At 36.7% G+C, this 17,091-nt stretch overlaps 2 protein-coding genes across 7 annotated transcripts in view; one reads left to right on the top strand and one right to left on the bottom strand.

Annotated features, from left to right (window-relative positions):
• Nucleotides 1-143: 143 nt before the first annotated feature.
• On the top strand, nt 144-8,346 carry TMED5 (transmembrane p24 trafficking protein 5). Of its 2 annotated transcripts, XM_040565837.1 has the most exons (5): nt 144-415; nt 2,273-2,370; nt 3,067-3,250; nt 3,787-3,985; nt 5,385-8,346. In XM_040565837.1, coding segments are annotated over exons 1-5 (654 nt in total). In that variant the 5' UTR covers nt 144-244; the 3' UTR covers nt 5,387-8,346. The 2 variants fall into 2 exon arrangements, with proteins under 2 accessions (XP_040421771.1, XP_040421770.1); XM_040565836.1 differs by lacking the exon at nt 3,787-3,985.
• Nucleotides 7,596-17,091, bottom strand: part of MTF2 (metal response element binding transcription factor 2) — a 31,617-nt gene continuing 22,121 nt past the window's right edge. For 4 of the 5 annotated variants that reach the window (XM_040565831.1, XM_040565832.1, XM_040565833.1 and 1 more), the window contains one exon: nt 7,596-16,103. In XM_040565831.1, coding sequence (XP_040421765.1) covers nt 15,749-16,103 — 355 coding nt within the window. In that variant the 3' untranslated portion in view covers nt 7,596-15,748. The remainder of the gene's footprint in view (nt 16,104-17,091) is intronic. The other variant, XR_005822157.1, reaches the window with a different exon arrangement.

Raw genomic sequence — 17,091 nt, 5'->3', positions numbered from 1 at the left:
CTCCGCCTCCGCCTCCGCCTCCGCCTCCGCCTCCGCCTCCGCCTCCGCCTCCGCCTCCCCCCCTCCCCCCCCTCCCCCCCTCCCCCCGCAGGGCGCACGCGCAGCGCTCCTCTCCCTCCTCTCCCCCCGCCCCTCCCCGCCGGGAGCCCCCACGGCGCCTGCGTCAGCGCCGCCGCCCGGGAGCGGGCAGCGCAGCGCCCGGCGACGCGGTGCATTGTGGGTGGAGGGGGTCCCGGCGGCCGCCATGGCGCCGCGGGCGGTGCTGCTGGTGCTGGCGGCGGGCTGCGCCGTGCTGGGCGCCGCCGAGTTCAGCCCGTCCCTGGACAGCGACTTCACCTTCACGCTCCCCGCCGGCCGCAGGGAGTGCTTCTACCAGCCCATGCGCAAGGAGGCCTCGCTGGAGCTCGAGTACCAGGTCGGGGGCGGCGGGGCGGGGTGGCGCGGGGTGCCGGCGTCGCCGTGCTGCTGGGACAGCGGGGCTGTGGCGCTGCCGGGGGGTGGCCGCTGTTCTCCCTTCTCTTTGGGGATGTAACAGGTTCTCGTGCTGTGCCAGGTCTCCAAGTTGCCGTCCTCTAAAACAGGGGGAAAAAAGTAGAAATTGTGCTTCTGTGCCCTTGTGTAGTGGCAGCCCGAAACCGTGAGCAGAGCTGCTGCGGGTGCGCACAACGCCTCCCTGCCTGTCGCTGCTTGTACTAAACACCTTTTGTCTCCGTGAGGAAAGTTTTCCAAAAGCAGCCTTATTTAACTGGGCTCCCAGAGAGGCCCTGCTGCCCTTCCTGCTACTCTACGTGCTGCTTTCAGAATGGGGCAGGATCTGCCCCCTGCTCCTTGTTTTCCTCTTTCCCAATTAAAATACAAAGCTGATATTCCCACTTGTTTTCTAATTATTTTTGTTCCATGCAGAACTGAAAAAGAATCAAAGACTGAGGTGTTCAAGCTTTTTTCATGCAGTCTTCTCTAACCAAAACTGAAGCTTAAAATAAAATCCTACTTTAAAACGTCAGTGCAAAATAATCATAGCAGACCTTTAATTTTTCTTACAGAGAAAACAAATGTATTTAACAGGAGACTTATTTCTACTCAAGCATAAATTTCTTGTGCTACTACTAAAAGTAGTGATTCATCTTTCTACTTGAACATGGAAAAGGCACTCCATGTTACTTGAAATACTATCCTGAATTTCTAATGGCCAAAGCCTAGGGTGTTTAAGGTGGAGAGGCAGGTTGTCCTCCGGTGACATAATGCAGTAAATGCTATGCTGATAGGAAGCTTTCTTCCTGTATGTTTAGGTTGTATTATAGCCCTAAAGGTGTATCACTATGTGTGGTTTTCTTTCTATCAAATGTTAGTGATTCATTTTCCCAGCCTTTTCTCTTTTTGGTAAGTCTCTAGCATCACTTCCAGTTGGTGTAAACTTTGCCCTCAATTTCAGCAGGACTGCTGTGCTCAAATAGCTCACTGGAAAGCAAACATGGAGCTAAGTAATGTCATAAAAACGATGCCACTCTGCACCCGCAGCCCTCCACACAGTCACTACCTCCCTACAGAGAAGTCTCCAACGCAACAGATGTGGTGACCCAACTGTAGCCATGTCATAGTTAAAGCAGCACAGCTTTGTAATACTGTATACATTTACTATGAGCCTAGAAACAAAATGCCTTCCATCCCTTCTGCTTTGGGGAAATGAGAATGCCCTGGGACAGGTTAGACCTTAAATCTGCATTAAAAGGTGAGAAGTTCTGTGGCACACCTTTAATTGGTGTAACAAGTCCAGTCCTGTCTTCTATGCTGTCAGTTCACCCAACAAGGAGATCTTAGGGATGATGCTGCATAGATTGTGTTCTTACACAAATATATATGGGTATACACGTAACCTTTGTTGTGAAATTTCTTTGCAACCACGGGACGAATACTGGTATTTGTTCATCAATGATGCGTCATAGAAATGCCAGGTTTTGCTGTCTGCTGGTACTGCAAGGCTGCCTAACCCTGTTCCTTGATGAAATTGTATGCGTTCCTAAAAACATTATGGAAATGTTCAATATGAGCCCAGTCTTGCATAATCAGATCATATTTAGTTTAAGATTTGAAATGGTTAAAATGCTCTTGGGTTGAACCAGTTTCTAATCTGTTTCAAATTAACTTGGTATGAACTCATACAGACAGGATCAGATTTTAGATCTTTCTGTGTTCCCCTACCTAAAAGCATTACCTTCATCAATGTAACCACGAATTGCACTGGTTGGAGGATTTTTGTTTGTTTGTTTCACAGGTCCTAGATGGAGCAGGATTAGATGTTGATTTTCATCTACTCTCCCCAAAAGGTGAAACTTTAGTTTTTGATGAAAGAAAATCAGATGGAGTTCATACGTAAGTTTAAAATCTTTCAAGTGTTACATAAAGCATTTTTCTGATTTCTTTAGCAAATACATCTAAAATGAAGGCTGAGTACTTTTTATTATTTTTTAGTATTACAAAAGACTTTTTATTAGGACAGTTTGAGAATACCAGTTATATGTTTATAAACATCTCTTTTTATATGGATCTTGCCATGAAGTTAAGTACGCTTTTATTTTAATGGTAACAGTTAATGGTCAGTGAACAAAAATAATTAGTGTGGAGTTGAAAAAAGTCTTCACGTATAATACTAAAGGATCTTTTTAGGCATATAAACAGTAAAACTCAAAAGTACCCTTTTTTCCAGTCCTTTTATCAAGATATGTATTAATCACTGGTATTTTACTGTAGAGTATAAGAATTCTACTCATAATATAGCTTCTTCTTTATCGTTAACAGTGATTCAAAATTAAAATTAATTTTATTTTAAATTTAAATTTAAATTTAAAATTAAATTATCTTCGTGATTTTAAGCCTTTAGTCAGTGGAGTGGTTTTGCTATGACTAACCAATCTGTAATGTATTCTTAATTTTATATAAAAAGCTTATTCAGTTTTTCCTAAGTGCATGTTTGTCTTTCTTAAAGAGAAAACGCTCACTTACAGAACTTGCTCTTTGAGAACCATCACAGAAAGTGTAGCTAATTTAATGACATGCTTATATACACAGGGTGGAAACAGAAGATGGGGATTATATGTTCTGCTTTGACAACACATTCAGTACCATTTCTGAAAAGGTGATTTTCTTTGAACTGATCCTGGACAATATGGGAGAAGAAGGTCAAGATCAAGAGGACTGGAAGAAGTATGTTACAGGCACAGATCTTCTAGATATGAAACTGGAAGACATTCTGGTTAGTATTTGATACTTAATACTTCTGAATGTAAGAATATTTGGAAAAAAGATTTACTGCCACTCAGTCTTGGTCCGTCATGTCATCCTGGAAACTCTTCCAGTTCCATATATTTTTTCTACTGATACATGAAGCCTAGCACCATCAATCTCATGCTTCCACACAGAAACTTGAGAATATTTTTGGAATAGACCCTTAATCAGCAAGAAGAAACTGTGTAGCCATCAAAGTAATTCCTTTTCCCATTCAGCTTCCTTTCTTCCTATTGCTAAAATGGGACACTTTTCCCTTGTAGCAATTAAATGAATATTTATACCATTAAAATATTACTTAATCCCAATGACGTAGTTAGAATCTGCATAGATTTTTATCATATATTTGAGAAGTACTGCTTAAGCCTCTTGTTCCCATCTCTGCAGAAGTGGCTCAGCCAGCACATGGGTTAATTCTTCTCGTTTTTATATTTTGTCTTCCCAATTTTATTTCCACTTCCCACCTAATAAACAGACTAGGAAGTAACCTATACTGTGCTGCAGGTTCACCCCTGCTGGTGTTCTGATGACATCTGGAAGAGCAATAGTGAACCATCGTTAGGGCTGCTGAGCATGGTGCTACTGCTGAAGTACATGGAGAGAAGTAGATGCTATATGTTACTGGTGTGGCAGAGATACTGCACATTATGTCCCAAGGCCCCAAGCAACTGCAGGCAACACTTCACAGAGACCCCAAGAAAATGTGAGACCTGCTGTCATAGCTGCTTTGCTTCTATTTTTTTCATATTTAAAGCATGCTTAAGTCAATCTGGATCCAGTCTACAGTCACAACAGCCACCGTTAGGATTTTCAGTTACTATGAACGGTAACGCTTGCTTAAACTGTACGCTGGCCCTGTTTGCTCTAGGGTGAAAACAGCTGCCCACTCAAAGCTTTTATTTCCTTTCATCACTAAATGATTACTTTTAGATTTCTCTAGAAGCAGAACATTGTTTGGTGCTCCTGGAACGCTGCTAGTGTTTGTTACGATGCAGAAAAAATTTGTTTGCTGTTAACTATTTACATCAGATCTATGTATCTACTTAAGACAAAAAATAGCATCCACTAAGGCTGAAGACTCATGTAAAAAAAAAAAAAAATGTACTCTATTCCTTGCAACAAGCAAAATGCAGATTTTTAAACGTTAGAACAAAATGTTAAAGATGACAGATCTTTTACATGTGTATGGTATATTTTTAACTAGGGTCAGTCAAACACTGAATCTGAGAAGCCAGACAGATCTTCTTTAAACCAGTAGTTAAGCCAATTACAGAAAATAATTACTATAGGGGAAATTGTGAAGAAAATCCCTCTTGCAATAATCACAAAAAAATAGGTGAATTTGAGTTACTTACATAGATACAAATATCTCTTCCAAAAGGAAAAAAGGCAGGACTTGTCTTTATTTGAGGGCTTTACAGATCTTATAATTTTTGTAATGTTAATTTTAGTGTTTGATGTCATTGTTCCGTTAGTCAAGGTATGACGTTATTTGCAAGTTCAATGAGGACTTTAATAAATACCGAGTGCGACTGTGAAAGCATATGGCCACTACTGTGAAAGCATAAAACAGAATATGGGAATATAACATTACTATACTTTTTTTCTTCTCCTACAGCTATAATCTTGATAGTAGGTTGCATTAAAAAGTACCTTAAGTTGATTATCCAGCAGAAAAACCTACATTTGTCTTCTAGTACATCACTTGTTTTAAGACTAATCCATTAGAGGTAATTGCTTTTTATTTTTCTGAGTACCTGGAATCACATTTCCCTACGATACAACTGAATATTAAAAAATGATTTTAGGTTTGATTTCCCTCCCACATCCCTATCCTCCTGTGAAAAGGAAAGACAATCACTGTTCTATGATGATTCTATGATATTGCTGTATAACCTTAATGCTACTTTAATTAAGCCTTTTTAGTGACATATGACAGGCTAGATAAATTCATGAAAAACCTGTGAACAGGTACACATTTTAAACTGAAGTTAACTGTCTACTTGGCAAGAAATTAAAAGTAGTAATACGGTTTCAGTATTTGTTGCAAGCTATTAAGTGTTGTTTTTTTCTTCTAAATGTATTCTTTTGTTACTTACTAGGAATCCATCAACAGTGTCAAAGCCAGATTAAGCAAAAGTGTACAGATTCAGACCCTGCTCAGAGCATTTGAAGCTCGCGACCGAAATATACAAGAAAGCAACTTTGACAGAGTGAATTTCTGGTCCATGGTCAACTTGGGAGTAATGGTGGTGGTATCAGCTGTTCAGGTTTACATGCTGAAAAATCTCTTTGAAGATAAGAGAAAAAGTAGAACTTAATATTCAGTATGGCTATAACAGTGTAACAGGTGGCAGGGGAAGGAGGGCAAAAACTGCTACAGGAAAGAAAATATTTTTCAGATTCCTTTAAACTTGTAATAGACACATCAGGTTTTCAATTCTTATGTTTTGGGGTTTTGTTTTTTATCATGAACAGAATGCCTTGCCCCCTGCTCTTCCATTTTTTGCAACTACTATTAACAAACATTTTTTATGCTTGTAGCATTTGTTAATGATCATTAATGACCAGCTTATGAGCAAGCAGCACAGCAGAATGCTTGGTGCATATGCAAAGTAATGTTAATACTGTTTGTTTTTTTTCAAATTCACAGAACTTAAAATAGTAATTCTAGCAATGGGTTTATTTGCTGGTGAACAGTGAGTGAATTTACATATGTGCCTAAGCATTTATGGGATTGGGACCCACAGGATTAGTCTGGTGTTGCTGTCATTTATTTTCAAAATTACATGTCTTAAGAAGTCCTTAGCTTGTAGTGTACAGCGTCATGGAGAAACACTGGGCTAACATTGTGAGAACAGAAAGAATTTTTTTTATTTTAATATATAGATGACTAACATCAGCACTTTAAAAGAAAAAAAAGCACTGTCTGTGAAATTGGGGTGATGTTGAACAGAACTGGAGAAAATAGATGCCATTCCTGTTCATAAATCTTGTTTCTGATAGCTGTACAACCCTATTTTTCTTTTTGGCTGTTACATAAGATTCAAGAAACAAGTGACTATAGGATACAGATCAAAGCGCACACACACATGGAAGAATGGTTTGTGAAGGCTATGCAATAGTAACCTCATGTAGTAGGTAGCTTCTCAAGAAGTTCTTTCTCATGTTATTCTTTCCCTTTTATAAGGGGGGGGGTGTATCCTAGTATGTGAAAGCATTACCTTAAAGTTATTTTTGTAGTCTCAAAATCACTTTTATTTACCTATTTCTTTTATTAGTTTTTGTCTACTACGTGTCTATGACTAATGCAGCAGTTAAGTGACTTACAGGCATCAAAAACCAAAGCTCTTCAACTAAACTTTCCCCTTTTGCTCACCCTAACCAGTCTTTTAGGTGGGTGAGTACACTCAGATCACATAAGCAGCATTTGTGTATCTAGCTATTTATATGAAAAGGCATGAATTAAGTGAGCTTCAAATTTTAGGATCAAAGGAACGTTCCATATGACTCAACTAAAGCAAAGCCATCCTCAAATCGCTAATGTGTAATTTCCAGATTAAATGGCTTTTAGCAGCATAGTAAGATTATGAAGAACGTTTGGTTAAAACCCCTGGTGTGTGAGTTAATTTTTTAATAATTCAAACTTAGTCTATTTTACAATGTGACAAGTCACAGTAATTTCCTGTATGAATGTGTTAAACTATTTCATCACAAAAGTGTCTGAATGACAGCATATGTGTGAAAAGCAAAATTGCAACTTGGAGATTTTCTGTGAATGAAGTTATTATATGGAAATAAGACAGGGTCACTATATGAATGAAGAAACACTGATACGGTCTTAGTTACTAGCAAGGGCTACAATACATAGAAACAGTGCTTCAACTTCGGAAAGTGGGACCTAGCCATAGTATTTCTAAATAGTTTTTATAAGCAGAAGTATTATTCCTTACAAAACCTGTTATAGAGGACTGCAAAGTATGCTGAGCCACTTTTTCCTTCTGCAAATATGTGGCTGAGATAAGATTGTTTATCTTCAGGTTCTGCATGTCTTTTTTTCCACATGATGTCCTGAATGAGAAAGCTTACTCCTGTGATCAGAACATAGTCTAGGAAACATTGATTCTTTCTGCTGGAATGGCAAATAATATTTTCATGTTATTTCTCCCATACATCTCCCAATATCAATATACTGTGTAGCTACATCCGGACATAAGCCGAAGCTCACTGGAATCAGCTTCCAAATTTTTGATCCAGTCCCTTCAGGGCAAGCAAATCAAGATTCTTAGGTCTCCGTCCCTTTTGCTAGAAGAAGGAGATCTCTCTTTGCTTGCATCACTCAAAATGTGATGCTACAAAACATCTGCAAAATGCTGGTACAGTTCTGAAGCTGTAACCAAGACATCTACCTCTTATACCAAAGCTACTGGATTCTAGCTGTCAGCTTAGACCTCCAAGAGATAAACTCTGCCACCTTTTTCAAGGACACCTCAAGGAATTAGGTTTGCCAACAATTCTGCTGTGCTTCTCTGACAAAGGTTATACATTCACTAGCAAAACAACCGCTCATCTTTTTTGTCTAGTGTATTCACTTAAGCTGCTCATGAAAGGAGACTTCTCTGGTAAGACAAAACTGGACTGCAGCAGTTTCTCACAGACAGACAGAGACACAACAGTCTCTGGTAGAAGGAAAATAATGCAACAGTTGTCAGAGGTCATCTGAAAAATTGTTTTGTGATTAAGAGCTCTTGCTATATTTTCTCCCCATTCAAGGCTTACTGTAGAAAACTAAACAGGGAAAAACTGTAACTGTGCTTTGATAGTGGCAGCTGGAATGCTTATCATAGGTGAAGGATTTGGCATTTAAATTTGCCATTAAATAAAATTTCATTTGGATTTTGAAGACTAGATTGCTTTTGATTGTATAAAATTTACAAAGGACAACGTCAATCTACAATTTTTTTCTTAATGGACTTTTTATTCAGAATTAAGTTTTAACACTTGAAAACATTGAATAAAATTATGCAATACCCTGAGATTTTCAATAAATGAAGTTTATTTCAATAAATGAAGTTTAAACCTGTGTTCTTCATTTTATAATGAAGGAAGGATGCTTTCTGCAAAAAGATCAAGCATGCTAAGCTAAAAAGAACCTTGCTTTTAAGTAATACAGCTTTCACATTTCTTCCTCGTGCATTGGTCGAATATGTTCTTATTCACTCTAATCCAAAATCAATTTTATCAATGCAAATAGATTAAGATTTACATTGGTGTCAGATCAGAATTTGACACTAACTTCTAATCTTTGCAACAGAAAAACATACTTAGTTTTGAAGTTATCAAATGCATGTCAGAGTCCAAATTTAAAAATATCCCTTGTTGCACGTGCAGTTTACTACACCAACCCAGAACTGAGTAGCCTTCATGCAGGCAATGGGGTTAGGAACAATTCTGGGAAGGACAGCAGGGACTGTCTTGTGCAAAACTATAGTAGAGGTCAGTAATACTACTGAGAGCAGTAATAAATAAAATGTTTAACAGTAATTAGAGTTACTCCTTGGTACAGTGCTTCTGCAAAGTACAAGGCAACATTCAGTTATTGCAGTAACTGAATTGCAGTATTACATTTATTCGTCCAGGTCCTGATTGCATTGTAGACAATGAATTCATGCCAAAAAGAAATAACCACTGAACTTTTGTTATTCTTCCCTCATCCTGGCTATGAAAGAATGCAGAAATATTGTGACGTTCCCAGCTAGAAATCTGCATTTAACAAGGCATTCTCTGTCTTCCAAAAGAAGCAACATACCATTCACCCTCTGGTATAGAAGGCCTGCCTTAGCGTTATTTGTTTCTTCCACAAGAGCAGCTTTTCTCCATCTGCTAAAGTAATTCCTTAAAAATTTAAGGCTATGTATATTTTAAAATTTCACCAGGACCTAACAGATAGAATTCAAGATGTACTGTTATAATTTGCAATAGAATAAACTAGTTCATTACTCAAGGCCACTCTAAACTGAAAATAATCACATGTACTTAGAATTAGTACTGTGAATTCACAAAGAGCTTCAGCTTCTATTAACATCTATTAGCAACTACCATAGGTAAGAAAATCTTGTGCAACAACATATTTGAGGAAGATGAAGAATGTACCATTCATTTAATTACTATAAGTGATTTTAATCATGTGTGTGGTTGTTTTTTGCTGTTGTTGGTTTTCTTTTTATTAACAGTGATAATTAGAATGATTACTGTCATAAATGAAAAAAAATGACAAAAATAGTCTTGGTTAAAATCAGACTTCCAGTTAAAAGTAAAACCTTACATTTGTATGTACTTAAGAAAAGTCTCGGTGGCATGATTTACTTCAAATAATGAACCAAGTTTTGAGAATTCACAAGGCAGTAAAATTGCGGCAACCTTCTGGTAGAAGGCATTTAATGGGAGGCAAGCCAATTTTAAGTATTAGTATTACTAATGCAAAGTGACCAAGGCATGTCAAGGAAATATAAAAGTCTAACTTGCTTTCTCCACAACAGTACTCTATCACAAAAACTCACTGCTCATATAGGAGGAATGTTAGTACAGAAGTAAATAAGCACCACATTCATAAATTATTGCACAGCAGATCAAAAGCTGTAGGCCTTGCCTTAGGGAATGGTTCTGTTTACAAAACCAACAATTTACTTAAGGCAACTATTTTAACACAGGTGAAAATGTATAGTAAATGTTAATAGTAAACATACCTATACTGCTGAAGCATTTGAATTACATCATCTTCTCTCATGCTATCAATTGCTACAGTTGAGGATAGCTAGTAAGACTTGGAAACCCAAGCAGCTCACAAGTCCCTTTCTTCCATTTCTGGAAACAAGATACCCTTCTTCACTGTCCATCTGCTACCTGCCAAATTGGAATACAGGTGGGTAAGGAAGAGAGAGTTGCCAAGAGAAAAGCTATAAAAGTGCATTATCTATAGTCTGTATCTTTATTTCAAACTAAATGTTAAAGCATTAGAAAATACTTAATGTCAAGTCAAGGTCATTTTTGTTATGCTTGAGGATTTTAGGGAGTGGTGAAACTCCAAGTAAAAAATACCCATGACTGTTCACTCACAGTTCTATCAATCCTAGTCCCAGACAATTAATGAGAAGACTCTTGATTACATTTTCTGAAGAGACAGTAGACACCCTGACACCCTCCAAGCTCTGAGGATGCTCCACCCATTATTCATTTATGCTGTCTCTCCTGAAAGCATTCTTTCCACTGACTTCTCTTCCACAAGATGACACCACAACACCGGGAAAAAGGAAGTAGGCTCAGGTGCCATTGGCACACTTACCTCTCAGTGACTGCAGGGCATGTGAGCACATATAATACCGGGGCTCATTATCACACGCAGAGAAGAAAAAGCATGGGAGGAGAGAAGGCAAGGCCCTGCTTTTTTTTTAATATATACATACATACATATATATATATATATATATATATAGTCCTTCAAAGGCTGTCTTTTTAATAAGGATTTCACAGCCCACTTAAAAACTTTCTTAGAAATAATAATTTCTCAATTAAATACAATTCAAGTTGTTTCTCATTGCCCTTACAGGGTGTGTATATTTGTACACATATGTATACATGTACACTTTTCTGCAAGAAGCCAGCTATCCTCCCTAAGTCAGTTTGTCAGCAAGGACAATTCCAAGTGTGTTTTTGTAGAAAAAGCATCAATTTCCCTAACTCAGAAACTGTTACTTGATCAATTCTTAGTTCTACCTTTTATTTCCCCCTCCTTTTCTGGCTCATTTTTTCCTCCTGCTATCACTACAAATATATTCAGGCATCCTAAAACCTGAAAACATTTGCAACAGTTTATTCATTACTTACTCTTCCCTGAATTTCCGACCATTGTGTATAACCTCTAGAATTTCATGCAACCAATTTGTCAGATTATGAATACCAAGCTACAGCAAGCAGGTGAGAACACAAAACAGGCGGCTTATGACATTCTCAGTAACGTTCATGAATGAGGAAAAAGTATATGTAGAATAGCTATCACTGCCAAGTTGGGTGTTGAATGAATGCAATAATAGCAACACTTCTGAGTATTCATTAGGACATGACAGAGCACAAATGAAGTACGTCAAAATGGTGTTTACAAAAGAGCAGACTATTTACAGCAAGATAAAAACATTAATTAGCTTCTTGCTGTCAAGCAGGTTTTGCAGAAATATGTAAAATATAAATGAGCTTATTCGAGTAATCCTGCAGATTTCTAGATTGCAAGTTAATGCTACTGCACTGGACATTAAGTATTTATTATTGAAATATTAAGTATTTCAAGAGAAGACAAGGAAACCAAATCCACATAATAGTCAATCAATGCCAAACACAAAATTGGCTAAAAATTGAAAGAACAGAATATTGTCAAACTAAGAAGCTGGAAATAAGTTACAACAATTGAAAAATCCTCACTGGTGAATTCATATCAGTGAATAGATTAGGACAAAGATATGTAAAAACTGTATGAGCTACAGCTGTATTTGAGAGACTAAAATCTTCAAGGCAAAATGGTATGAATAAAAGCCAACTTGATCTGATGGTATATGGCTCTCAATGAAGGAACATGACAAAAAGTAGCAGAGATGAACTAGCTGAGAGGAACATTAGCATCTAATATTCTTTTCTGTTCTGCGTTTGTGAGTTACCAAACCACTACACTATCACAGACAAAAGGTGGCGGTTTTCAATGTATGACAGGGGTGATCCGAAATGAATACTAGAAATGAAAAATGAGTAACAAGAGTTAAAAACAGAATATGAAGAATGCACTGGATGTTGCTAAAACAGAGATAAACCATAAGAGTTTGAGTAAAATGCCACAGTACAAAACCCCGTTTCATAGCTGCTGAAGGATGGAAGTGAAAGAATAGCAAAAGCACTGAATTCCAAGCTCATTCTCACACTGTGCACACCTTCTTTTTCTACTCATGTTTTGCTTTTCTAATTGCCCTAGTACTGTCTTTGTCAGAATATGGTCATTCCCCTTTGAACTTTCTTTAGGGACTTCAAAGGACTGTATCTTCTTTATATCTCATCTACAAATGATTCAATTTATTTAAAAAAAAATCAACTTTCCAATGAACTTAAGGTTGACAATTCAATTTTTATTTTTTTTTCTGACTAAGCTAGGATCTCAACAGACCTGACACCTCCACACTCCTGGTGTTTAGGCATCAGTTCCACACTGAACTGAAAAGTGACAGTTTGAAGCCTGAAAAATGTTACCTGCATAGCATTTGCAAGATCCAGCCTCTTCCCTCCTTGCACAGAACCGATGCTCCTGTCCAGTTCATCCTTATCACTGTGTTCTTATTATTGCTCCATCTCCGGTCTCGGTATGTGCCATCTGAATTCACCAATTTCCTTTTAAAATACAACACTAAAGATCACTTTAGTAGGAGGTTTCAAATACTTGACCATTTTTCTGTTTATCCACTTATCTCTCCTCCTGCTCCCAAGACAAACTGCTTTTCTTCACCTTCAAGACCACGTTTGGATTATTTGTCATCTTTCATATTAAATGACAATTTTGACATTCATTTTTATATACCACAATGAAAGATCTTTCAAAATTACTTTGTAATCTCACTCAAAATGCCTGTCATGCATAGAAAAGCATAGAAAATTCCTCTTCAAGGAAAAGAGGAAAGAAAATTCCTCTTCAAGTTTTTGTTGTGAACAATGATTTGACAAGTAGTTTGCTATGATGTTTATTTCACATTTCTGACCAGCCATGTGCCATTATTTCTTTGCTGTCTTGTTCATTTATCTGATGCCTACATTTTTTTGAATGGTCTCTACATAGAGTTCACCTACCTAAATACTACAGTAATACAAATAATATATAATGGAAAAATATCAAATCTGATACATAAGGAAACGGCTCTAAATCAGTGACCACAACAAAGCTGAATTACATATATTTACACACATGCATACATAAAATGATCAAGTCATACTAAAATGAAATCATTATGTACAGCAACATTTATATTTTTTGTTAAGACACTCCATTACCACATACAGCAAAATTCACACAGAGAGAAAGGCATTTGTACTACTCTAGCCATAGCTTCAGCAGCACCATTGCAGCATTTTCCAGTACATGACATTTGTCACAGAGCATCTCTCAAGCACAGCTCGAACGCTAGTTAGTGTCTATGCGCAGGGCAAGTGTCTCTAGGACAGTAACAGGCAAGGCAGAGATAGAGGAATGATGGATGGGAGGAAGCCACCACGTATGTATTTCACAAGAATACAGAATCAAAACTCATTCTTCTCTCTCAGAAAATACACACATTTAATGTTCATCTTTAATTCTAAGAAAAAAGCAATTCCAAAAATACAAACTGAACATCAGAGTCAAGTCAACCATCATAATAAAATGAAACAATAACATTCACAATAGTTAAGTCTATGGACAGCTTAAGTTTGACAAATATTCCCCTTCCCCTCTCCCCCAGGCTAAAGTTCCCATGTACATTCCAATATTTATCTTCAAATGAAACTTTACTGAAAATACTGCTGGTGTTCAGTTAGAATTAAAGGACTTGAATTAAGTGAAATAATAAGACAGATACAGATGGTGTAAGTAAGGTTACAAAGGCTTTACATTTTGCATTATCCCAAGATATAAACATTCAAAAAATTAACATGAAGTTGCTGTTATCAAAATATTGCAGCTATAGCCAAGGCAACATTAAATTAATAGCTGAGGGTGTGAGGAAAAAAAAAAATATATTTTAGTGAAGGTAAACAGACGTGGCAATTTTTAATTAGCAATTTTTTATAAAGCTAATATTACCCAGCCAGCCATAACCCAAGCACAGGATAAAAACCTTTCTCTGCTTCGTTTGGCTATAAGGTGACAGGGAAAAAAATAGATCACCTTTTCAAGATGTTCAAGATGAGCAGAAAAAGAATCAAATAATCAAGTAATGGAATAAATAAACACTAACTCAGGCAGTACATTTTAAACCACACAGTCATCTGTTACATAATTTTATTTTGGTGGTAAACTGTAATCATAGAAAAAAAGATGCCTTATGTAGTACAGTGAATAACCACCAAAGTAAAAATATTCTTCTGTTTACTCTTTGGCTAACCCCCCCCTTCAAAAGTAGCAGACAAAAAAAAAACATTTAATACTGGCAAGAGACTGACTTTTTTTTTAAACAAGTAAAATAAACTTATCAATTTAAAACTCGGTACATTTTATAAAAACAAAAGAGGTAATGTTGTAATAAAACCAGTAATGTTACTTCAAATTGCAACATACTGTTTGTTGACCCTGTGCAATAACACACTTTGTTCATACTACCTTTATCAAAACATGACTGTGAACTACAGGTATGTAGGAATCTTGTGTGCGTTTCCTGTCAACTTAGTTTATAACTGGGACACAAAAGTTACAATCAAGGTGCCACAATAACTTTAAAAATGTTATTTCTAGTAGAGTTAAAATGTTCAAATCCTGCATTGGTTTTAATAGTTAAGTCACATGAAAAATAATGGAATATATTACCTAGGACATATGAACATAAATGACTGCACCCATTGCCAGAACATGCTGCACTGGTTTGACACTTTTCCTTAGTACACAGAAAGCAACAGCACCCAATAAGCCTGAGAAGAAATGCTGCTGTGTAAATACTGGCAACTATTCCTGAAAAAAGAATTATGGGATGTATACTCAGAAGCTGACCAATCCCATAATTTGTATTGCATAGGTCACAATCACACATATATATACACGCACACGGAAGTGTGTGCATATATACATATGTATATACACACACGCGCACACACACACACAAAAGAATATATTAAGAAGACAATGAAGTCTGGTCACAGAGCAATTTACAGGCTCAATATATTTTTTTTCCTTTTTTTTTTTACACTTTGTTTGAAAGAAAACTTCAGTATTTTACAGTCTTCAGTAGGCATTATATACACTGCACTTATGAAATCTAGAAAGTATTGAAATAGAAATACATTTCTGCAAACATTTGGGTAAGAAAACAAACCAAAATTTTTCAAAGATTTGTGCTATCTACATAATATTTTCTCTAAATCACAATAACTGTATCCATGGAATGTTCTCTAGAAAATGTCTTTTTTTTTTTTTTTTTAAACACCATGCACATTTTTAAGCAATTGTAACCCAAAATATCCCAACCTAAAACAATCTAACAATGTTCAGATTAAAAAATTTAAGTTTCAGATCAGATTTTAAAAAGATAAGTCTTTATCACAAGAGCTGTAATGATAACAATTACATGTTAAGGCTAAATTGGTTTTTTGTTTTGTTTTTAGAAACATTTAAAGACACGCTTCTCTCGTGGCTCTGCGTTATGAACTGTACTTACAGATGACAGTGCAGTGAACATAATGTTCAGTCCTACAGTCAGGATGCAGTTGCTCCTTCCCACTCCACAAGATACTGCACCTTTCCATCAAGTGTCACCCGACGAGCCAACACACGGTATTTTTCACCACAAGCTATTCTACCTGCTGCACCAAAATAACTAGTAATTGAGTTCTTTAGATGATTGAGCTGTAACTCCTGATCTGCTAAGTTATTAAGTATCTCTGTATTGAGTTCATCATACTGGTAATCTTCCTTGCTCTCATCATCTTTTACAATTTCTGAATTTTGAGTCTGGAGTGCTTTTCGTGGAAAGCGACCTCTTCTTCTCAAATGTGGTATTGCAGCAGGCCAAGTTCTTCCTGTACGAGTCCTTTTTCTTGAGTCAGATAAACTATTAAAAAAATACGCCAGCATTAACTCCAAGAAAAAAACATTCAAAATGTATCTTTTATCATCAGTTATTCCCACACAACTCAAATCACAACTTTTGCTCTATTCTTTCAGTGATAATAGTAGTTGTTACCTATAGGTAATGATGACTAGTTAGGTGATGACCAACATGGCACTTGCCAAAGATTTACGTAAGAAAAATTGTACAAATTTAACTAATGATACTAGCTTACGCCTAGTTATGGTAAGAAAGTATTTTGATACAGATGAATCCCAAATGAAAACAAATTTCTTCACAGGAATCTGCCCCAAATGTGCTTAGATTTATAAATTAAAAATACAGCTTTCTCATGTAGGTATCACACTCAATTACAAAACAAAGCTGTACTGTAAGAGTTTGGGACTTGATGGCCGTAAGTAGAAGAAGGAATATATGCATGCTTTTTTTCCCAAGCTGAATATATCTCAGCAAATTAAAACTTTGACATGTGAATGAAGAATTGAAAAATCTATTCTACATGACTATTTCTTATAGTACACATTTGACATTCCAAAGATTTGTTGTATTTGGCCAGGAAAATATGTATATTGAAAACTCACACAGATTTATTATCTGGTAATGAAAACAGGAGCTTCTGGCATTATCCAAGAATAAACCATCATCCAAATATTAATTATCCAAGATACAAAACCTTATGTAAAAACCTACATCTAGAATTTCCATATTCTATAAAAAGTCCTAAATTAAACAGTATGCTTACTTTGATGTTCAAGTCTGTTACGTAACATCATGAGGAAAAAAGGGCATATTTTTAACATTAAAAAAAAATGGAATAAACTGCAAAAATACAAGACAGTGACTTAAGTCCTTAGGTAATTGTTTCAGCATTCTGTAAGGCAGAAGAGTTTTTGAAGACAGATTATTTGTAGCAATAATGCACACAAAGATCCCTATGAAAGGACTTAATAGCATGAACCAGAAAGACAGG

The sequence above is a fragment of the Cygnus olor genome, chromosome 8 (assembly GCF_009769625.2).
Source record: "Cygnus olor isolate bCygOlo1 chromosome 8, bCygOlo1.pri.v2, whole genome shotgun sequence".
NCBI classification, from domain to species: Eukaryota; Metazoa; Chordata; class Aves; order Anseriformes; family Anatidae; genus Cygnus; species Cygnus olor.
The sequence above is the reverse complement of the archived record's forward strand: the minus strand, read 5'-3'. Positions and strand labels throughout refer to the sequence as shown.